The following is a 23112-nucleotide window of genomic DNA, read 5'->3' as shown; positions in this document are numbered from 1 at the left end:
TGTTCTCGAGGTAAGCTGATAGTCAGTTTAGGGTCCTACCCCTGACCCCGTAGGAGTAAAGTTTGGCCATGAGGAGCTATTGCGGAACAGAATCAAAGGCTTTGCGAAAGTCAAGGAAAATGATATCCACTCGGCCGGCTTGCTTCAGCCCAGAAGTCCAGGCATCAACGCAGCAAAGGAGCTGGGTCTCAGTGCTGAAGCCACTAGGGAAACCGTGTTGGGACGGACTCATGAGGTTGTGCTGGATGAAGTGAGCCGAGATGGTGGACGCACTGACATGCTCGTTGGCTTTGAGGACCTGTGACAGGAGTGCAATCGGACGGTACTCCATTGGGTCAGACTTGTCTCCACCCTTAGGGATCAGCGTGACGTTGGCCCGACGCCAGTCATCCGGGATTTCTCCCGTGTTGTAGGAGAGTTGGAAAATGACAGTCAGATGAGAAGCTAAGACATCGGCACATCTGCGTAGGACCACAGCCTGGATGCCGTCTGGGCCCGGAGCTTTTTGTGATTTCACCCTTGTGAGCAGCTGGTGAATGTTTTTGACCGAGTAGTTTATGTCGAACATTGGTGGGGCACGGGGTTCCAGGCGAGGAATGGTGTCCACATCGTACGATGGAAAAGAACGTCGGAAGGTGGAAGCGAGGAGATTGGCTTTGGCGTCTGCAGTGGTGTATGACTGACCCCTGTGCAGAGCCTTTAGGCGCTTGACGATAGTAGGTGACGACGATTCCCATGGTCCAGTGTTCGGGCGCAAAGGCAAGGGAGGCTTCGTGCGCTGGAAGGGTTACGATGAATGAGGCGAAATTGCGGCGCCTCTCTTGAGGGTCAATCAGCACGGAGACGGGGTGAAGCCCCAAAGCGATTAGACGGTCCTCGGCCTGCGTCACTATCAGGGGCTTAGACAAGGCGAAGGTTTCCTAGTCCAAACCCTCCACCCCCTTGGCTGTACTAAAATTTCACCTCCTTCTCGACCCCTCTCCGATATTTTACATAGTTTGAGAACCAGCTCCCTTGAAAGATTTCTGAATATGCCACTGTTTACTATAGTTTATACCTATATGAGAAAGATAGCGTTACTGCCATCTATGAATTGTTCAAGGCAACGTAAAAAATGAGCAGTTCGTATTTAAAAAAATTAAATTGCTTACAAGTCAAACAATGACTTAGCCCTACACCACATTTGTATCTTAATAAAAAAATTCAATAAACTTGAAACTTGAAACTTGAACTTGAAAGTTTGGAAACCAAGTCAAACTTCAAGCAGAAGTTTAATGTAAAGCTATAATCTTTCCGTTTTAGGTAGATAAATTTGTTTTTTACTCTACAAGGAGATAAGAGAGTTACATGAATATTTTTCGTTTGCGTAAAAACTAAAAAGAGATTTTTTATGTGAAAATAGCAGTAAACGTTTACGAATTTATTTGTTTCGGGGTTAAGTCGATATTAGTCAGATGTCCGACTAACGTTTTTCGGGACAGTTTTATTAATAATTTGGTCATAGAAGTTGCCCTATCAATCTCTCTTAATATAAAATAGAAGCATAAATATCCAGTGTCATGTCGGGGAAACTCGCGGTACAGGTTAAAAACGGTCAATTAACCTATGGTAGTGGAAAATCGGCTTTTCACGCTTTGCGAGGGATTAATTTGAATGTTCCAATGGGTGTCATGTAAGGTCTTTTCTTCAGAAAACTACTAGTGTGTAATATTAATTGGGGACTTCGTGGAAATTTTATCTTTAGATATGGACTTCTGGGACCAAGTGGTTGTGGAAAGACCACGTTACTTAGTTGCGTAGTTGGAAAGTACACGCTCAACGATGGTTACGTTAAAGTTTTCGACGAAATACCAGGTAGTAGGGACAGCGTCATTCCCGGACGGGGGGTTGGCTTTATGCCCCAGGAGTTGGCCTTGTATCCGGAATTCACCATCGAAGAGACTCTGATCTACTTCGGCAGACTACATCAAATGCCTGCCGTGACGTTAAAAATGCGAACCAAGTTTTTGTTGGAATTTTTAGACTTGCCCGTTAAATCGAGATTGGTTACGAATCTAAGGTAGCTAAGTGGTCCCTACTTATTTGAAGTTTTACCATATGACCATGCAATTGTTTTTATTTCGGCGACGAATAGTGGGGGTCAACAACGACGGGTTTCTTTTGCGGCAGCGTTGATCCATCGACCACCGTTACTAATTTTGGACGAGCCCACAGTCGGCGTTGATCCCTTGCTTAGGCAGAATATTTGGAACCATTTGGTCGACTTGACGTCTAGAGAAGGCATGACGGTCATCATTACTACGCACTATATCGAAGAAGCTCGTCAAGCCAATGTGGTCGGTCTAATGAGGAAAGGACGACTGTTAGCCGAGGCCAGCCCTGATGAATTGATGTTATACTTTAACGAACCGAGTCTCGAAGATTGCTTTCTCAAACTCTGCAAACTGGATAAGGAGGCCAAAGGAACCGACGATTCAACAGAGTTGAATGCGCTCATTAATGATAATTTTGATGATAATGAGAAACAAAAAAAATTTCCGGTAAGTTGAAGACCTTTTCACCCATTAGTTTCATCATCGCTAACTTCATAAAACCTTTCTCTGGAAGGTTTTCCTAATAACGGATGTTGACCCCTCTCCTAAAAACATCAGCTTGGATCACTCTCTGCGCAACACTTGCCACAATATTGACAACAATCTCCTGGATAATCGGATTCAGGTTCCAGAGCCACCAAACACATGCGTGGATACCACGAATAAGTGTCTGACCCTCTTTTGGAAGAACTTTACCAGACTAAGAAGAAATATCCCGATTTTGCTGTTCCAACTAGTCATACCGACCATACAAGTAGTCCTTCTGTGTTTGTGCATCGGCGGAACTCCATTCGATCTTCCTGTATCGGTAGTAAATACTGAAAACCCTATTATCATGAGTGACAGATTTCTGAAGTCCATCGACAACAGATCCATATCGCTGGTAAGAGCACGAAAATTAGTGGTGTAACCTGCCATAAATACAGTATCACGCTTTATCTAGTCTATGTCCCCGTCCATGGAAGGCGGTGTTCAAAGCGTAAAAGACGGAAAATCTTGGGCCGTCTTGTTCATTCCAGTCAATTTTTCAACTTGTCTCTACAATCGTCTTGTTCAGGGGCTGGTTGTCGACGAATACACACTCGACTGCAGCTCGATAACAGTCTACGCAGATTTGACGAGTAAGTAGAAGGAAAATCACGCCACTTAGTCACACCACTGAAAATCCTTACTGTCTCTATAGATCAACAAATAGCTTTTGTGATTCAACAAGTACTTTTAGAAGCTTTCCAGAAATTTTCCTCCGAACTTCTGCCGTCAATCGGTGGAAATCCGAACGTAGCAAATTTGCCAATCAAAGTGATAATAATCGTACTTCAATGCAATCCCACAAAATAATATCTTTTTCCTTCTGCAGATTGGGAAACCCATATACGGAACCAGTTCAGTCAATTTCACAGAGTTCATCGCACCTGGAATTATCTTGAGTATCATATACATCATGGCGGTTGGACTGACCGCGTTGAGCTTCGTCGAAGAACGTAAAACGGGTCTTTTCGATCGTAGCTGGGTTTCCGGAGTGAGCGCGTCTCACGTCTTCGCTTCGCATATAATGCTGCAGTTTCTGGTCCTCCTCGTACAAGTTTTCGGATTACTAATTTTCACGTTCTTGGTTTTCAACGTGCCATCCCGCGGACCGTTCATATGGGTCATTATTATGACGTTGCTTCAAGGAGTTTGTGGAATGGCTTACGGTAATTATGATTGTCTGGGAAAATGCATTAAGTAACCGGACGAACTTACGCTAGCAGAATATATATGCTTGATATATTAATGCAATCTTGGTCTCAGTACAGTAAATTGTTTCGTAATTTAATTATATTTCCATTAAAAGGTTTTCTTATTTCTGCGTTCGTGACCGAGGAGAGTACAGCTATAATGCTCGCTTTGGGATCATTCTATCCTAACCTTATTCTGAGTGGTGAGCGGTTGGCAACGGAACCAATGTTCTGCACCATATTGTCTTTCTGGTAGATGGTAATATGACGCTGTTCACTTACAGGAATTGTCTGGCCAATTGAGGGTATGCCATATATAATAAGATGGGTGAGCTACTGTTTGCCTCAAACTCTTCCCACTGAATCCATCAGAAATATTTTGTCAAGAGGATGGGGTATAGCCAACGGAGTTGTATGGGCTGGTTTCCTCGTTACAATCGCTTGGATCGTATTACTTTTAACGGCTGCAATTGCCATATTTAAAATTAAACGTTAAAATAAGATTGGCGCCGAAAATTTTTATTTATAAACGTTTAAGTTGCTTTTCAAAGTGTTGTTTTTAATTATAAATGTTTTATATAAAAATAAGAATTGTTCGCTATCTTCATAGCATTTATTTGTAAAATATAATTTCTATAAAGAGTTTTAATTTAATTCCTTCCTTCTGTTATAACCTTGTTTTACGAACTTTTGCAGGGTAATTCAAATTATAAGGGAGATGGCGCATCGAGCGTAAAAAAGCAAAGTGGTCTTTTATATTGAAATGTTCGAAAGTTAGTAGCGATTAAAAAAAGCGCTTCTACTGTTCTCTAGAACAGATAGTACGAAATACGTTTCGAAGGAATTTTTATTTTCGTTCGTGACCGCTTTTTTTATTTGACAAGTCGCGATTGAAGCCTAGTCCTAGGTGCTGAAGGCTAGGTAGTATATGGGAGAGCGGTCATAGCGGTGACGTAGATTTTATTTAAAAAGTTTAATTACTTAAAAATACTGTTAGTCTTTCGTTAAGTTGAGTTTTTGCTGAAAGTCTTATTTAAATAATTCAACCAAGTTCTGTGCAAGTATTTATTACAATCTAAATATTCGGATAAACTTTAAAATTCGGCCAAGGCCTCCTAATAATTATGAATAGCACAGGAAACCTTACGTGACTAATTTAGTGTAGTTTTTAAGCTATTTTCTTTCCGTCGGTTTACTTATTTTATAAGAACTTGCAAGGTAGACGTATGCAAGTTCCATTTATTTTCGTGCTATGCAAGAACTTTACGGTACAAGTGCACTTGAATCGATTTAACCGAACTGACTAGTTTGTGGATACTCGTTAAAGAATTTAACTTTTAAAGGGGATATGTGACAAAAATTGCTCAAAAATGTTTTCCAAAATAGATTTAGTGAAGAGAGTATTGACTTTTCTCACATTTTTTATATGTTGCGGAGCGCTGGCGTTCCTAACTGCATCTTATTCTACACATTTTTGGGTAGTGGTGAAACCAGTTAGAAATGTTACTTCAAATACAACCAATGATGATACTGGAAAATTTCGTGGTGAAATAAGTTTTGGACTTTTCAAGGGTGAAAAAAGGTTGAATCCTGGCCTGGGATTACGTTCACACTCGATTACTGGTAATTATACTCTTTATTTGGATGGTTCATTGGGTCAGCTATAGCAAATTAAAAATTTTTGGGGTTAGGCGAATATTAGAAGCAATGTTCCTTTATTTTTTGTAACTTCCAACCCAAGTGTGTACAGCTTAGCAGGAACAATGAATAGAGATATTATAAACCACATTCTAAGTCGAAATGGTTAACTCAATAGGTATAAATGTCCTAAAAATGGTAGTCCAATAGAATTAAATTAGAATTTAGCAGGGTTAAAAAAACTTCCAAAAAGCCCAACCAAGTGGGTTTTTAATGAGTTTTTTTTTATTTTAGTATACAATTTCCATATTTGTATTAGACGATATTTAAAAGTATACAGATACTGCAAAGCTGAACCCAAGTTATGTTTCAAGTTAACAAGCTAGTTCACTTTGTAAAGTTTGTATCATATTACAATTCAGTCTAAGATATATATTAAAGTGGTCATTGAACAAGTTGGGTTTTCATTAAAAATTTGAAAGTGGGTTTTTTCTGAGGTGGGTGGATCCAAAAAAAAAACCAGTGTTTTTTTGTTTTTGAACCCTGGAATTTAGGGAGAATTAAACCTTTATTTTGAATCTCATAAAATAAAAAAAGTGTTATACAAGACATAAACGTCTCTTTTCAGTGAGAGAAGAAATGTCTAAGAACCCTCACTTAATGAATTTTGGGCTTTGGCTTTTCACAATTTTATCTATGGCTTTGGCCCTTCTATTTGGAGTTGTCAGCGCTGTCTTTGCCATTATTAACACTGTTATGACTCCGGTGGAACTCATTACGGGTCTATTTGGATTATACCTTTGGAACGGAATTGCCGGTATGTGAAAATTTAATCAAAATTTTTATAATTTAATAAAAAAATTATTTATCTCGATTTTAGCTCTGTTTTCACTGGCTGCCGTGCTCAGCTGGGTGGCGCAGTTTCATTTGAAACTCAATATTAACGTAATGAGTGACGAGGAACTAAAGGGACAATGGGTATCCGAAGGATTAGCTGAATATAGCTTTAGTTTTTGGTTTGTCGCTGTGGCCATAGTTCTTTTTGTGAGCAATGTCGGTCTCGTGTCATTGGCTCTTAAGCACCCTTGGGAAAATAGACAGCCAAAAACTACTCTGGGAAAAAATCCAGATGGGGTTATTATGCTCTATTAATTGTTCGAAGAAAAACTCAACTTTCCTTAGATCTGACAAACCCACCTTTTATTTTTAAATATTTTGGTATTTACTCTACAACACATTCTAAGTCGATATTTTGTAACTGTAAAATTATAGGGAAAATTTAACAGGATGTGCATTTGTTACCTAAATTAATCAGAACTCAAAGCCAAAAAATATCAAGAAGGTATTCACGTACCTCAGAATATACTAAGAGTATCAAATGGGCGTGCAGTTTGGTTTTATCGGTGGCTGGAGCCTAACCTCAAAAGAGGATTTCAAATTCCTTTGGCACCATTTCTATGTACATAAATATTTTGCTTTTAGTTGTTTGGATCACATAGCAATGATGCTAAGGGCGTGTGACCCTTTCTTTGAGGCAGTGCTACAGCAACTGCAATTACTCTTGTCCAGCCCTGCCACCCTGCATAATTAATTTGGAGTCATTCTTTTGCTGGGGCTGAATATACAGTAATGGTGTAGTTTATTGCATGCAAATAGTTTTCACTTATTGTACTGGTTCGAGCAGTTTATGGCCAATTTTGATATACACTGAATGTAATAAATTAAGTTACAGTACAGGCAGCCAAATAGTTTTCACCTTTTGGCTACTCCTTTAGGCTTTATTTGTCCAACTTTGGCTGCGTGCAATAACTCGCAAAGAAGTGTCTGAAAACTTATTTTTGTTGAGACTGTTGCTAACGTGACGTAGGATCTTGTTGAAAACTGCAGCTAGCAACGTCATGTGACCATTGAGCAACGGAAAAACCTGCTATTACTTCCGATGACTTTGTTGCTCAACGGACGGGCAATGTGACGTCAAAACCAGAAGTCAAAAAACCCGTTTAGTAAATAACCGTTGATCTCAATGCTGAGCTTTTTTAGAGTTACTGAACGCAGCCATTCTTGGTACTATTATATACGTAAATAAATGCCAATTTGGGCACTTTGCTGAATTTTTGTACCAGCGCCTATTGCATGTATAAATCATATTTCACTATTATGACCTTATCGGGGAGAGGTACTGTGTTATTTAAATTTTAATAGATTACTGTTAGTGTCATTTTTTACTTCCATATCTGTCGATATTTTATATTTACTCCAGATCTGAGTTTTTATCTTTAATTAGGAGGTTGGTACTTTGAAAGATTACTTTTACCATTGTTTTTAACTTTTATATCCGTCCATTTTAAATATCAGATTATTTTTGTAATTTTTACACTAAATAAAAAAAAATAATTAACAACTGCTGTTGTTTGGTCATTGTGCTTATAAACATTTTTCTTTTAATTATTTTGCTAATTTACGTAATAAATTGAGGAGTGTCAACTGCTTAGATCTAGTTAAGTTACTTTAAATGTATTGAAATAATGCAATATCATAAAAAATACCATTAAATAGAGGAATTTCTTTACTGTTTTAATCCAAGTAATACTTTTAAAAATTAGTCAATTTACATTAAAGTTGGTAACGCAGAATCAATGAATGGTAGAAAATTTTAAGACACCAATTAGCCTTTTCAATATAAATAGAGCCACATAGCGGCTAACGCGAGAAATTCATAAACTGTAGGATTATCGCCTGCTAAGCAGGCTCTTTGTGTTTTACAATAGCGAATCATCAAGTTAGCAGACGAAAATCCATCAGGTTTTGCGATAGAGGTATCATTAAAAGTATATAAAATATTCTTAGGGAAGGGTTATTCTTCCTTCCTGATGTGTTTTCCTTGAAACTTGTTCATTGGCATGTCGATTTTTTAAACTATATGGTTTAATGGTTAGGCGGTGTACTCATTCGAAATTTGGCAGGAAGCTAGCTTCACTAAAAACTGCCTCAAGCCTGCGTAGGTCCATTTTTATAACATAGTTAAATACTTAGATGATAAATATATACTTATGGTAACGTGGAATTTGATGTATTTAAGGGAACTTACATAATATTTTATTAATATAAGTCGTCTCTCTAAATTATATTGATATTAGCTTCGCTCTGAGAATTCGTATTCAGGAAATGCGTCAAGCTGATTAATTAATACAAATATTTTTAGACTTTTATTTAGCAATCACAAGAATATCTCTATTTATCCTTAGGGAGAATGACCATCTCGAGACGATCAGCGGGCATCATGGTCTAACTTACCACCAGCAACAGAGGGAAGAAATAACTTTACCACCCTGTGTTTTAATCGCTTCGGAGACGTCAGATCTAGGGTAACCAATGAGATACTAGGTCGATTTGATTGACGATGAAGGGGAGGAGCATACTCGCAAACCGTGAGGTGGATTAGTAGATGCTAAAAAAAACGCGTCTCAATCGGTTCATTATCTTCCAGTACAAATTAATACATTCTTGGTAGTCACGACTGCTTTTCTGTGTCATTGAACGTCACTCGACATTGACCGAAATCGGAATCGCAAATCTAATAATACGAGCTCGCGCACCAGAGATTTTATGGAACGCTCCATAAATGGGATATCGAAGGAGAAGGCGCCACCTAAACCAAAGCCAATGTGCGCCGGAGCGGAACGATTATGCGCCACAAACGACTCCGGGTGCCAAACACCGCTGACAATTGAAAGTGAACTCCACGTATGTTTTAGTTACTAAGGACAACTTTAAATGACAGTAAATTATCCTTTCATTCCCCGCCTTCTATTCAATTAATTATAGAATCGTAAATCGTGTGTAATACCGGACACCGGTACTTCGTCGCAATATGGACAATTTGCCAATAGCATAAGTAACTTCATACGCTTAAGTATGACGCTGAACGATTTTGGTTTGTAGTAGTATGTCGGGGTGTGATTGGGTAATCGGAAATTTCCGGAGTGAAAATTCGTCACGCTCTCTTCGTTGGTCAAATTGGCCTTTTCAGTTTTAATAGAGCCACGTTGCGGCCAACAGTAGAAGCTCATAATTTTCTGTATTTTCGTATACAAAGCAGACAATTTGCTATTATAAAAACAAAGTGTCTGTTTAGCAGACGAAAATCAACGAGTTTATGAGCTTCTATTCAATAGACCACTCAATAATTTATCATTATTTTTCCAAAGTAATTTTTTTTATTTCTGTTGAAAGTGTTTCAATTTTAAATAAGCTTTGAGCACCGTTACCTGGCACTTCCAAAGACGATCAGCTAGCCGAGAATTCCCAGTCCAGTGAAGTCATTCAAAGAAGGGATTCAATCTTTGTAAAAAACCCGAGAGGGGTCGAGTAGGGGGTGAAATTTTAGTACAGCTCAGGGACAAGTGGCGTAGACAAGGGGTTGACACAAAAACACTCCCCTTGTCTACGCCACTTGTCCCAGTCCTTAGCCATGTAGTGGTTTATACGGTCATTGGCGAAACAGACCATCATTAAATAATAGGTAGTGCCATACTTATTTTGCTTATATTACTTATGTCAATAGTTATGATGTTTCTTATAGCAATAGTAAATAATTCAGCGGACGTAAAACACACGTACATTTCGCCCTAATCGCTGAAGCGATGCGTTATTTTGGCATGTAGGAAACTGGTCCACATATTACAGTGAATTAAAAGATTTAGCTAAAACTATGGGATACATTCGTGCGTGGTGAAAAGGTTGACGAAAATTTATCTTCAATGAAAGAAAGCTAACAACTTAATTATGGTTTATAAATAGGTTGAAAACGCGATCTTACTTTTGTAACGTCGAAATTAGCGTTTGAAAAATCACCTTTTCCAGTCTAGATATTTTCGGGATAATCATTTGATTTGATTTGGTGCTAGTTGAAAGTTATTGTATTATATATATATATATATATATATATATATATATATATATTTATATTTATTTATTTCGAGTTACCTAGTTTTGGAAATAAGGTAACGAAACGCGAACACCAGTGGCGCCGCCAGGATTTTTTCCCACGTAGGCACTACAATTTGGGGCCCCCTCTTGCCCACCAATTTTTAATATATTTACTTTAATCATAAGTAACATGATCATCATAAGTATGACACTACCTATTTACCTAATGCATTTTTTTATAATGGTCTGTTTCGCCATTGACAACGTAAATTATTACGTGACTAAAGACTAATATCTCTCGGAGAATTCCTCTTAGTCTTTGGAAATCGCCGAGTGATACAGCCAAGGCCCATTAAAAATTGAAATGCTTTCAAAAATGTAAATAACGCTTACTTTGTGTGAAAATATTTATGCATTATTATATAAGGAGATAAAAATAACTATTATAAACATTAGCTAGTTATTTTCGAATTTAAAACATGTGTTTTCGCTGGTATGAATAACCATCTGAAACTATACTACTACTATAACTAACAAAGTTACTTTGTCAACTTATATACAGGGTGATTCAATAGTCAGTGCAGAAATTTCTGGTGGTTGTAGGGGATGAGCTGAGAAATATGCAGGTTTTTGTCGCGTTTCTCTGCGACGAGTTTAAAGAGCGCTAGAGGGCTTCAAAGTTGACCTACTACCCCCTGGAAGTAGGCTGCTGTAAGGACGCCCCCACGAAGCAGGAAAAAAAATATTTCAGGGCTTATTACCTACCCATTCGAAACTATCTCGAGATTGAACGGCATCGCTAGTCATTATAGTGGACTCAAAATATCGTTTAATAGATCCAGATTGGCTCTTAATTACAGTCTCTTCCATTTTGCGTTTTCTCCGCTTTTGGAAACCAGACGGGGTTTTTCTCAAACTCATTTTAAACTAGGTTGTCTCAAACGAGGTCTCAAAATTAATTTAATCCTACACTATTTTACAATATTTATATATGATTCAACTATGATCGCGAGTTCTAAATTGCTGATTTATCGTACGAAAACAGACTGGAAAATGAAGATATATGAAAATGGTAAAGGATTTTTGAAATAGGCTCTACAAACCTAAAAACTGACTGTTAACAAAAAAGAGAAAGTGAGTCACCCTATTTTTAATTGAAATAATACACTACATGTCTACATATCTGTCACTGACGGTCATTTCAAAATAGTCGTCAAAATATAGCGAAGATAACTATATACAAGCCTTAAATCTAGTCACAAGATAGCTTGTTGTTTGTTTATTTTGCTGTCTGTCGCACCTGTGCGATTTCGTGTTTCGTCCAGCAACGCGCGTAACTCCCCCTCAACGGGAGGAGAAGTGACGGCTGCGTAAGGCACCCGTTACGTTTTTTCTTACGCGCTTACCCCCTGGTATTATACAATTGAGTAAATATAAACCCATCAAATATGTGCATTAGTTAGTTTGAAAATTTTCAGCAATTTCTCTATTAATTCGGCTACGGAAAATTTACCAATATGAAAAAATAGGGCCCCTTTTTTAATAAATTTGGGGGCCCCTCTAGTTTTCCACGTAGGCACGTGCCTACTCGTGCCTATTGCTGGCGGTGCCACTGGCGAACACGTTAATTTAAACTAGTTTTTAGACAAACCGAATTTTTCGAGTTACCTAGTTTAGGAAATAAGGTAGCGAAACGCGAACGAGTTAGATGGCGTCTGTATCGGTTTAGTAAACTTATTTTTTTGGTTTTGTCCTAACACTATTGTTGTACTATTGCGAAAGTATTTTCGTAACCGCATCGCATCGGTATGCTGCTTTGTTTCCGAGAACAGGTGAAGCAAATATGCCCTTCAATAAAACGTATATATATATATATATACAGGATGTCTCAATTTGCTCGATCAGGCCATTTTTCTCAAAATGTGTTTATGCTAGGGTTCTGACATTTTCAGGGTTTATTTGTTAGGTATGGAAGGCTTTGGTTACTAAATTTCAGAAAAATCGAGCAATTTTGTGCCGTTTTGGAAAATTTATTTTTTTCACCGGTAGGTGTCACGCAAAATGTTTCAATAGAAAAGTTGTAGGGCATAGTCGAAAGTGTAAAAATAATTTTGGTTCGGTTGAAAAAGACCTATTTTTCACTGAGTTTGGAGGTCGGGGGAAAAAAATAAGTTGTACTAGCAGGCAATAGCCTTTAACGTAAACAATCGTACATAATCACAACACACATGTACATTTATTTTAGGGAACTTATGCTTTCAGCTATGTAGTTAATAATCAGATCTGCAAAAGTTATTGTTAAAGAAAATTATTACGTTCAACACCTAATTAGACAAAGTAGACAAAGACCGCGTCTTCCATTTCGACGTGGTTACGAGTAAGATCATCAAACAAAGATTTGTAGACCAAAAATTACGCTTATTTTTCTTTTGTTGTTTTTTAACGTGAAATATCAATTGTCCGAGTAGTATTTAAAGCGTTTACATTTCAAAGTTAAAACATTATCTCAGCTTGGCCGATTGTTGTCTAGTATGCCTCTTTACACTCGAGATCAGCGCGCTCATATGCTAGAATTATTTTACGGAGAAGGTCGTCGTAATGCTACTCTAGTAAGTCAGTTATTTAGACGAAGATTGCCCAATTGCAGACCAAGTCATACGACGGTTCTTAGAGTGGTCCGCGACTTCGACAACTGGGGTAATATCAATCCGAGGTTTCGTGGTCGTGGTCTCCAGGACATCGACATGGAAAACACCATACTTGCCTACTTCGTCGCCTATCCTCGAGCGAGCGTCAGGACTTCCAGCTTTGACTTAGGGTTGGATCGAAACTACGTTTGGAGAACACTCAAAAGACACCATTTTCATCCTTATCGAGCGACACTTCACCAAGGACTGCATGACGGTGATAGACAGCGCCGACTCGACTTCTGCAATTGGTTTTGCCTCATGGCTGACGCACACCAGGATTTTCACGATCAACTACTGATGTCCGACGAATGTTCATTCGGAAGAGATGGGCCTTTCAACCGTCAAAACCAACATATGTGGGACTACGAGAATCCACACTGGGGATTTCCTCACCGCCACCAAGTGCAGTTTCGCTTAAATGTGTGGGCTGGTCTGTTAGGTGACAGAATTATTGGCCCGTTCTTCCTGCCAAATCGTCTGAATGGTCAAACTACTTGGAGTTCCTTCAAAATGAAATATCCAACGTGTTGGACGACATTCCTCTGGCCGAGTACAGACGCATCTGGTTCCAGCAAGATGGGGCGCCACCTCACCAATATCGTGACGTGGTTGCATATCTAAACGACCAGTTTCCTGGAAGATGGATCGGAAGAACTGGTCCTGTTCGTTGGCCTGCAAGATCCTCTGATCTAACACCACTCGACTTTTTTCTTTGGGGATTCGTAAAGGACTACGTATACCAAACACCTGTGACGAGCGTTGAAGATTTACGACCAAGAATCATCGAAGCATGTTGCCGGGTGACTCCAGAAATGGTTCGGGGCGCATTTCGCAATATGCAACATCGTGCATATTTGTGCATTAAAAAACATTTGTCACTTGGGCTAATTATTATTTGTTTATTTTTCGAAATCTTATAACTGAAATGCATGTTACCTACAATTCGTTAAAGGCTATTGCCTGCTAGTACAACTTGTTTTTTTCCCCGACCTCCAAACTCAGTGAAAAATAGGTCTTTTTCAACCGAACCAAAATGATTTTTACACTTTCGACTATATTGCCCTACAACTTTTCTATCGAAACATTTTGCGTGACACCTACCGGTAAAAAATAAATTTTCCAAAACGGCACAAAATCGTTCGATTTTTCTGATATTTAGTAACCAAAGCCTTCCATACCTAAGAAATAAACCCTGAAAATGTCAGAACCCTAGCATAAATACATTTTGAGAAAAATGGCCTGATCGAGCAAATTCAGACACCCTGTATATACGTTTTATTGAAGGACCTATTTGCCTATATATATATGTATATATATATATACATATATATATATGTATATGTATATATATACATATATATATATGTATATGTATATATATACATATATATATATATGTATATGTATATATATACATATATATATATATGTATATGTATATATATACATATATATAAATGAACCAGGGTGAGTATCTCAAAATCTGTTTTAGGTACGAATTTGAAATTTTCAGGTCGCATAGAGCGTGTAGAGGGAACACCTACTATGAAAATGTCGATGACCTTGAACCATGTCTTCAAGGTCATCCAAAAATTATCTCGAGAACCGTAAGTGTTCTACGTCACGTACATGTCTAATTAGCTTTGACCCGATCGGATTTGACCAATAGGAAGTCGAGAAATGTTTTACTAAAATCACAAAGGTCGTAAAAGGGAAAATTGCAAGAAAGCGCTAATAACTCGAAAACAAGTCGTGTTACATTATTGAAATTTGCTAGACAAACTCATCATGGTACGAGTCTTTAAAGTTGGTAAAATTGGATGACCTTGAAAACGTGGTTCAAGGTAGTGAAAAAAGTATCTCGCGATCAATTAGAAAAATGCGTTTCACCACATTCTCGTCCAAGTAGCTTTGAACCATGTCTTCAAGGACATTCGAAAATGACCTTGAGAAACAACTTATAATAATGTAACACGACTTGTTTTCGAGTTATTATCGCTTTCTTTCAATTTTACCTTTTACGACCTTTGTGATTTTAGTAACAATTTTCTCGACAAATCCGATCGGGTCAAAGCTAGTTAGACCTAAAACGTGACAGGGAATACTTTTCTAATTGGAACCAACTTTCTAACACTTACGGTTCTCAAGATAATTTTTGGATGACCTTGAAGACATAGTTCAAGGTCATCGACATTTTCATAGTAGGTGTTCCCCCTACACACTCTATGTGACCTGGAAATTTCAAATTTGTAAATAAAACCGATTTTCAGATATTCGCCCGGTTCATTTTTTAGTGGACACCCTGTATGTAGGATTAGAATAATTTTGGACAGTGATGTCATGGAATGATTGTTGTGACTTAAGTAAACAAAATAAAGAAACTAAAAGAAAAGGTTGTTTCACCAATAAAAAAGAAAATAATGTTTTATCAACCTAAAAGAACGAACATAAAAAGGAAATATTAATCAGTTTAAAGGTTAATTAATTTTGTATATAAAAACATCAAAAATGTAAATTATGTCAGTTGTCTTTTAAACCTTCATCAATGCGTGTTAACGCTACTTATCGAGTTAAAGTAAATAAAATATAATGTTTTTATTTTAACCAGTACTTGATTTATTCTCCTACGGCTCGAGACTTTTCTTACAGGGAAAAGACGTAACATAATGGTGCCGAAACCCGGGAGGGAACGTAACCAAGTTTCAGTTCAGTAAGAAGGTCTACGTCACAAGAATTGTTTCCTGTCTTAGTCGAGTTTACAAGGAAAGGCGCTTAACATCTGCAGATCGAGAAGGCCACAGTGAATTGAACCATGGAGCGAATGTTAAAGCAGAGAAAAGCTTTGAGAACAAGGACTACCGCGCTTACGCATGATATCGATACAGAATGGGACAAAGGTAACCAGAGAAGTAAAGAGCGACTAAATACATTATTTAAGCAACTCCAAGAAAAAGAAAATAAACTGTTTACCAAAGACGCCGAATTAGAAAGCCTCATACCCGAGGACCTCATTGAGAAAGAAGTCGATGAAGTGGAAAGCTACAGAGAGGACATTATCGAGAGACTGACAAAAGTGGAGAGGTTCATTCAAGACAACGAAGAAGAGTTACGAAATTCAAGTAGTAAATTCAATCCGAACGAAGATAACGGATATCAAGCCATAGTCCTTCCTCGAGTCACAATACCACAATTCCAAGGAGACCCTACGCAATGGCGAAGTTTCTGGGACCAGTTCAATGCCGCTATTCATTCCAAAGCTAACATCGGCAACGTTACGAAGTTTGTATATCTAAAGTCGTACATGGATGGTAAAGCCCAAAATACGTTAGCAGGTTTGCCTCTCACGGAAGAAAACTACGAAGTCGCCGTGAATCTACTAGAGAAGAGATATGGTCGAAAAGGAGCGGCTATCAGCAGCCATCTCGAAAAAATAACAAGGCTGGATCCAATCAGAAGGTCATCCGACATTGCAGGTTTAAGGTTTCTGTATGACACTTGTGATGTACAAGTAAAGTGTCTTGAAGCGTTGGGAATTCCACGAGCAAACTCTGGATATTTGTTCTGTCACATGATCACACAGCTACTACCACATGATATTGCTTTGGAGTATTCACGACAGCTCGAAGATCTAGATGAATACGATGCCAGTATCCTGATGGACTATCTGAGGAAGGAAGTCGAATGCCGAGAGCGCGCATCAATCCTGAATCGTCCAATAAGAGACAGCAAAGAGGATCAGTCCATCAGTCTGGCCAGGAGAGGAGGCACATTTCCGAGAGAAGATGCCAGTAGTTCAAGGACAAATAGATTTCCATCGAGAGCCAGAGTTCCTATCACGTCCGTCTTGAACATAGCAGTAACCAGCACAGAGTCATGCTACTATTGCAGCGACACCACTCATAAACCCGAAGACTGTAAAACCACAACTTTAGAAAAGAAGATGGAGCTATTGTCCCAACAAGACCGATGCTTCCTGTGCCTCAAACAAAGACATACCGCTCGAAGATGCAAATCAAAAGAAAAATGTAAGAAATGCCAAAGAAGACATCATATTTCGATATGTCGAGATATTCATGACGTAAGGAACCAAAAATTGGATAAAGAAGATACAACCTTGATCACTATGGCAGCAGTTGGTCCCGCAAGAGAATCCTATGATCAGCAAGTTCTTCTTCAAACGATTGTCGTATATGCTGAAGGACTCAATGGGAAGCAACCTATTCGATGTCTTCTCGATAATGGAGCCCAAAGATCTTTCATAACAAAAGAGGTCGTAGATCGTCTTAACCTGCCGGTAGTAGGTCAAAGAGCTATCACCGTTGGAGGCTTTGAAAATGAAAAGTCAACTACGTCAATTCGAAGAAAGGTCAAGGTCACCTTACGAAACTTGAGTGATCCGAGTAGTTACTGCGAGATGACGGTCTTTGAGAGTCCAAAGATACTGGGAACCATCATCAGTATGCCCGACGAAAGTATCCGAGAAATAATGGTGAACAGAGGAATCCAATTAGCAGACAGAGCAGAAATTAAAGGCCAATCAGTACAAAGGGAGCTGTCAATGCTAATAGCCGCAGATTATTATTGGTCCATAGTCACTGGAGAAATATGCAGACTGAATGACTTCTTCGTCGCATTGGAGAGCAGACTTGGATGGGCAGTCCAAGGACCGGCTCCTATGACGTCAAATGTCTTCGCCCAAGCCGTGGTTGTCATGGGTGCTACCACTGAAGTTGAAGAAGAAACAACTAAAGAACTTAAGGCCTTTTGGGAGCTTGAATCCTTGGGGATCAAAGAAGAAACATCTATCTCTAGAAATAATCACCAGACATAATTCTAATATCCAGTTTCGAAACAATCGGTACGAAGTTCAATTACCATGGAGACAAGATAAAAACGAGCAACTGGGAAGCAACTTCGGATTGGCTCATAGACGCATGCAAGTTCTATTAAAGAAATTCCAACGTGATCCTCAACTATACTTCAGATACCACGATACCTTAGAAGAGATTCCACAAAAAATGGTAAATTCGTTAGACTCAGGATACTATATACCTCACTTTCCAGTTATTCGAGAAGACAAAGAGACCACAAAGCTTCGTATTGTCTACGATGCAGCGGCTCACGAGAGGGGTTTTCCGTCACTAAATTCTCTACTCAGCCCGGGACCGAACTTAAATCCAGACCTACTGGCCATATCGATACGTTTCCGAAGAAGCCAGATAGCTATGATGGCTGATATCGAGAAAGCTTTCTTGATGATTTCACTAGCGCCTCAAGATCGAGAATTTACAAGGTTCCTTTGGATAAAGTCATTGCCGAAAAAAGACAAGCCAGTGGAGTTCATTCACTTTCGTATGACAAGAGTCCTGTTTGGTGTGAGCTCAAGTCCGTTCCTGTTGGCCGCGACTTTGAAATTTCATTTCGAAAAATTTAAAGATCAGTATCCCGAAACATGCCAAGAGCTCATGAAAAGTATTTACGTGGACGATTTGGTAACAGGAAGGTCGAACGTCAAAGAAGCTAAGATGTTGTACCATCAATCAAAGAGCATTCTCGCCGGAGCCGGAATGAATCTTCGAAAATGGGTCTCAAATTCCGAAGAACTTTCTCGATGTTGGCAAGGTCATGGCACGCATGAAGAAAAATCACTAGCCCTGTCATCAGAAAATTCTCTACTACCTCTAAAGGTCCTCGGAATTTTGAGGAGATCAAAACCAGATGTTCTAACTTTCAATGTGTCATCTTTACTAGAATTTCTGACAACAAGACGAAACACAAAAGAAGTGTTTTACAAGCAGCATCACGAGTCTTCGATCCTATCGGATTTTTATCACCGTTCCTGATACGAGTGAAAATTCTCTTTCAAAGGTTATGGATTCAAGGAATTGATTGGGACAGTGAGCTGACACCAGAGCTTGAAAGGGAATGGAATCAATGGTGTCTTGAACTCCCAGATTTACAGAACGTTTCGATTCATCGATGGTACTACGAAGGTGCAGATGAAGAAATTCGTTCTCAAGAAATCCATCTATTTTGCAGGCCTACGTACTTGAGATACGAGACGACAACTGGAAAAATTGGAGTCAGTTTTCTTTCGTCTAAGACCAGAGTCGCCCCAATTAAAGAGTTAAAGATACCTGGTCTCGAATTGATGGCAGCCTTGATCGGTTCCCGATTGTTGAAGTACTCATTGGACGTATTTGAAGGCGATATCACCCAATATCATTGTTGGTCCGATTCAACTATCGTCATTCAATGGATTCAACGTTTGTCAAGAGAATGGAAGCCCTTTGTAGCTAACCGTGTTGCCGAAGTTCACACCTTAACAGAGCCATTGTCATGGAGTCATTGTGCCGGAAAGACGAATCCTGCTGATCTGCCGTCCAGAGGGTGTACCATCAAGGAACTGATATCCAATGAGATTTGGTGGAAAGGGCCACCATGGTTGCGACAAGATAAATCGTCCTGGCCATGTCCTGTGGAAAAATCGCAACACAATTCTAAAGAAGTAGACGAAGATAGACGTACTATCCAGATGTACAGTTGCATGGAAGAGATACACCCAAGCATTGACCTGGAGAATTACAGTTCTGCGACACGAGTACTTAGAGTGACCGCCTGGATACTGCGCTTTGCCAATAATGCAAAAACAAGATCAACCAAAACTAATGGCCCATTAAACGCCTCCGAAGTCGACAACGCACGAAAACTGTGGATACGTCAAGTACAAGAGCAGTCATTCCCGGAAGAAATGCAGAGACTAAAAGAAAACCAGCCACTTCCTAAGAATTCGAAGATCAGTCAATTTGGCCCGTTTCTACAAGGTGGCGTAATGCGAGTTGGTGGACGACTTCATAACTCGAATTTCGAATACCACGTTAAACACCCATTTCTTTTACCTTCGAAACACAAGTGGTCCGAGTTGTTAGTACGAGAAAGTCACTGCATTGTTATGCACGGGGGTTTGAATAGTACCTTGACCCAATTACGAGAAAGCGTTTGGATTATGAAAGCCCGACAAATGGTGAAGAAAACGATCGCACAATGCATGGTCTGTCGCCGATTCAAGGTCAAAGCTGGAAATCAAGTTGCTGCACCCTTGCCATTGGATAGAGTTAAAGAGTCGCCTCCATTCACCGTCACTGGAATAGACTTTGCCGGCCCCCTTTACACTCGAGAAGCTGGGAGTCATACAAAGGTCTACATAGCACTATTTACCTGTCGAGTTACGAGAGGCGTCCATTTAGAGCTGGTAACCGATCTGAACGCTGACAAGTTCATGATGGCCTTCCGAAGATTCGTAGCTCGAAGAGGGATCTGCTCGACGATATATTCAGATAACGCCAAGTCCTTCAAAAGAGCCGACCAAGATTTGAAGAAGCTGTATAAGAACATTGAAGGCAAGCCGTTTCAAGAATATTTGGGTCACCAAGGTATTCACTGTGGAGCGATCCCCTTGGTGGGGGGGTTTTTGGGAACGACTTGTCCGTTCTGTAAAGACCTGCTTAAAGAGGACGCTTGGAAAAAATTCACTCTCTTATGATGAACTTATGACGAGTTTAACCGAAGTCGAAGCTGTAGTCAACTCCAGACCATTGACGTGTAACGAGACTGATCCAAACGAGCTACAACCATTGACGCCTTCTCATTTCCTTATTGGTCAACGAGCTACGACAATTCCAGATCAAGAATTCAGGAGTACCAAGCCAGATGCCAACAAAAATCAACTGTCTAAAAGGCTCCGTCATCGACAAGTCATTATCAATCAGTTCTGGAATCGCTGGCGACATCATTATCTATTAGAGCTTCGTTCAGCACATAGTAGCAGACCAGTTTCCGATCCGGTTTCATTCAAGGTCAACGATGTTGTCCTCATAGATGACTCTATTAAACTACCACGGCAAGTGTGGCGAATTGGTCGGATCACTCGGGTGCTTCTTGGTCGAGACGGAAAGATACGAGGCTACTTTGTGCGTCTGCCTAGTGGAGTGGTAATAAAGAGAACCGTGCAGAATCTCTATAACCTGGAAATCAACGATGGATGAAAATTTCACCTTTTCATCGGGCGGAGAATGTTGTGGCTTAAGTAAACAAAATAAAGAAACTAAAAGAAAAGGTTGTTTCACCAATAAAAAAGAAAATAATGTTTTATCAACCTAAAAGAACGAACATAAAAAGGAAATATTAATCAGTTTAAAGGTTAATTAATTTTGTTTATAAAAACATCAAAAATGTAAATTATGTCAGTTGTCTTTTAAACCTTCATCAATGCATGTTAACGCTACTTATCGAGTTAAAGTAAATAAAATATAATGTTTTTATTTTAACCAGTACTTGATTTATTCTCCTACGGCTCGAGACTTTTCTAACAGGGAAAAGACGTAACAATGATGAATAAAATTATGAGGATCGCAGGATTAAAAATTATTGCTCTAGAAATAAGCTTAGAGTATTTGTGCCTGATGGTTTGGTACTTCTTTTCCAGATTCTTGTCTTTGACCAGTTGGTGCAATCTTATTTTGCAATACCAATTAATTATTTTCTACGTCAAAATTATAAGATGATGTTCAATTCCTAATTGGGCATTAAACATGTTCATGGAAATCTGGAAAAATATCATACTTCAGGTGAGACATGAACCGAATCTTGTGCATGTAGTATCTCAAAATTGTTTCCAATGTCCTAAAAGAGTGCTAGACAATGTATGTTCCAAGTGAAAGTCTTCCTCAACCTCGACCGATTGTCCACCTGAAGACGACAAGGTGGGGTGGCGGAGTGGTTAGCGCTTTCGCCTCGCAGCAAGAGGAGCCGGGTTCGATCCCAACTTGTGGCACTTGGTGAGAACTCGGAACTACTCCTTCTACGTTGAGTTTGCAAGTTCTCTCCCCCACTGGTTAAAGGGGTTTCCTCCCGAGTTCTTCGGTTTCACCTTCCATTAAAACTTGTCGAGGTTAACGGTAATAGTTAGTGTAGGGAGCTGATGGCTCGCGTGGCATGGAGGGCTTGCCACCAACCTCCTACGCTTTAAAAGTCGCTTTATAACTTAGGCCTAAGGTGGTGCCTTGGTATTAGCCTAGCTGATTATTATCATTATTAAATCTGTTGGTTTATGCGAAAAAAGCCTAAATCCACATTTTCGGGAGTTTCGTAACGAACTCCTCAGGACCAAGTGCTTCTGTTGGATGCCAAAGTTTATCGTCCTTCACCACATTACAGTTTTAAACATAACATTTCTGTAACAAACATGCACAAATAAAATGGTAAAATTGATATGTTATGCAGTCATATGGAGCGAAATTTATTTTCTTTCTCCGTGGAATAGTTATGATACAATCATAGACATAATGCTGTGGATACAATCATAGACATAATGCTATGGATACAATCATAGACATAATGCTATGGATACAATCATAGACATAATGCTATGGATACAATCATAGACATAATGCTATGGATACAATCATAGACATAATGCTATGGATACAATCATAGACATAATGCTATGGATACAATCATAGACATAATGCTATGGATACAATCATAGACATAATGCTATGGATACAATCATAGAAATTTGTCTATGGATACAATAAAGGAGATTCCGTTCAGAAGTATTAATTAACCACACAGTGCTGAAACCGTCTATGGTAAAGACCCGTGGTCAAAATTTGGCTGAAATATGACAGTGGTTTTTTCTGGGGGGTTTATTTAGATAGATAAAGTACAGAGAAGTGATTTTAGTACAACATCAATTCAATTGTTTTAAATTCTAAAAAACCTCAGTAGGAACTGCTGTGTTTATAAGACACCGTTTGCCATTTTTTACTTGTTACAAAGTGGCCACTACAAATAGTCACTTAAACGCTTTAAAACCAGTATAGGCGTATATCTTATAATGCGAATTTGTTTTCTCCTACTTCTGAAATGATACATTTTTTGCAAAAAACTGAATAGTTCCGACAATTAGTAATAGGCGCTTAAATAAAACATCCTTCGAGGAAATTGACAAGAAGTAATATTTCCGAGAGCCAGGACCTACAA

General features: G+C 39.0%; 5 protein-coding genes across 5 annotated transcripts; all 5 read left to right on the top strand.

The window, feature by feature from the left end:
* Positions 1-1407: 1407 nt before the first annotated feature.
* LOC149936617 (ABC transporter G family member 20-like) lies at positions 1408-4321 on the top strand. Its single transcript, XM_090181641.1, has 9 exons — positions 1408-1672; positions 1745-2059; positions 2135-2540; positions 2608-2976; positions 3037-3214; positions 3277-3392; positions 3451-3787; positions 3928-4014; positions 4096-4321. The coding sequence occupies exons 1-9, from the start codon at positions 1560-1562 to the stop codon at positions 4305-4307; spliced, it is 2133 nt and encodes a 710-aa protein (XP_090037767.1). The 5' UTR covers positions 1408-1559; the 3' UTR covers positions 4308-4321.
* A 329-nt stretch (positions 4322-4650) lies between these two features.
* LOC149936616 (clarin-2) lies at positions 4651-7850 on the top strand. Its single transcript, XM_090181411.1, has 3 exons — positions 4651-5434; positions 6078-6266; positions 6330-7850. Exons 1-3 carry the CDS (start codon positions 5182-5184, stop codon positions 6599-6601), a joined length of 714 nt encoding a protein of 237 aa, XP_090037537.1. The 5' UTR covers positions 4651-5181; the 3' UTR covers positions 6602-7850.
* An 8030-nt stretch (positions 7851-15880) lies between these two features.
* LOC149936615 (uncharacterized) lies at positions 15881-17899 on the top strand. Its single transcript, XM_090153703.1, has one exon. The coding sequence runs from the start codon at positions 15881-15883 to the stop codon at positions 17897-17899; it is 2019 nt and encodes a 672-aa protein (XP_090009829.1).
* A 103-nt stretch (positions 17900-18002) lies between these two features.
* Positions 18003-20611, top strand: LOC149936614 (uncharacterized). The gene is made up of 2 exons (XM_090153702.1): positions 18003-18874; positions 18937-20611. Exons 1-2 carry the CDS (start codon positions 18003-18005, stop codon positions 20609-20611), a joined length of 2547 nt encoding a protein of 848 aa, XP_090009828.1.
* Positions 20612-20618: 7 nt separating this feature from the next.
* LOC149936613 (uncharacterized) lies at positions 20619-21113 on the top strand. The gene has a single exon (XM_090153701.1). The coding sequence runs from the start codon at positions 20619-20621 to the stop codon at positions 21111-21113; it is 495 nt and encodes a 164-aa protein (XP_090009827.1).
* Positions 21114-23112: the final 1999 nt, after the last annotated feature.

The sequence above is a fragment of the Leiobunum rupestre genome, chromosome 7 (assembly GCF_980474605.1).
Source record: "Leiobunum rupestre chromosome 7, qqLeiRupe1.1.hap1, whole genome shotgun sequence".
Taxonomy (NCBI): Eukaryota; Metazoa; Arthropoda; class Arachnida; order Opiliones; family Sclerosomatidae; genus Leiobunum; species Leiobunum rupestre.
This window is presented reverse-complemented; position numbering and strand designations above follow the sequence as displayed.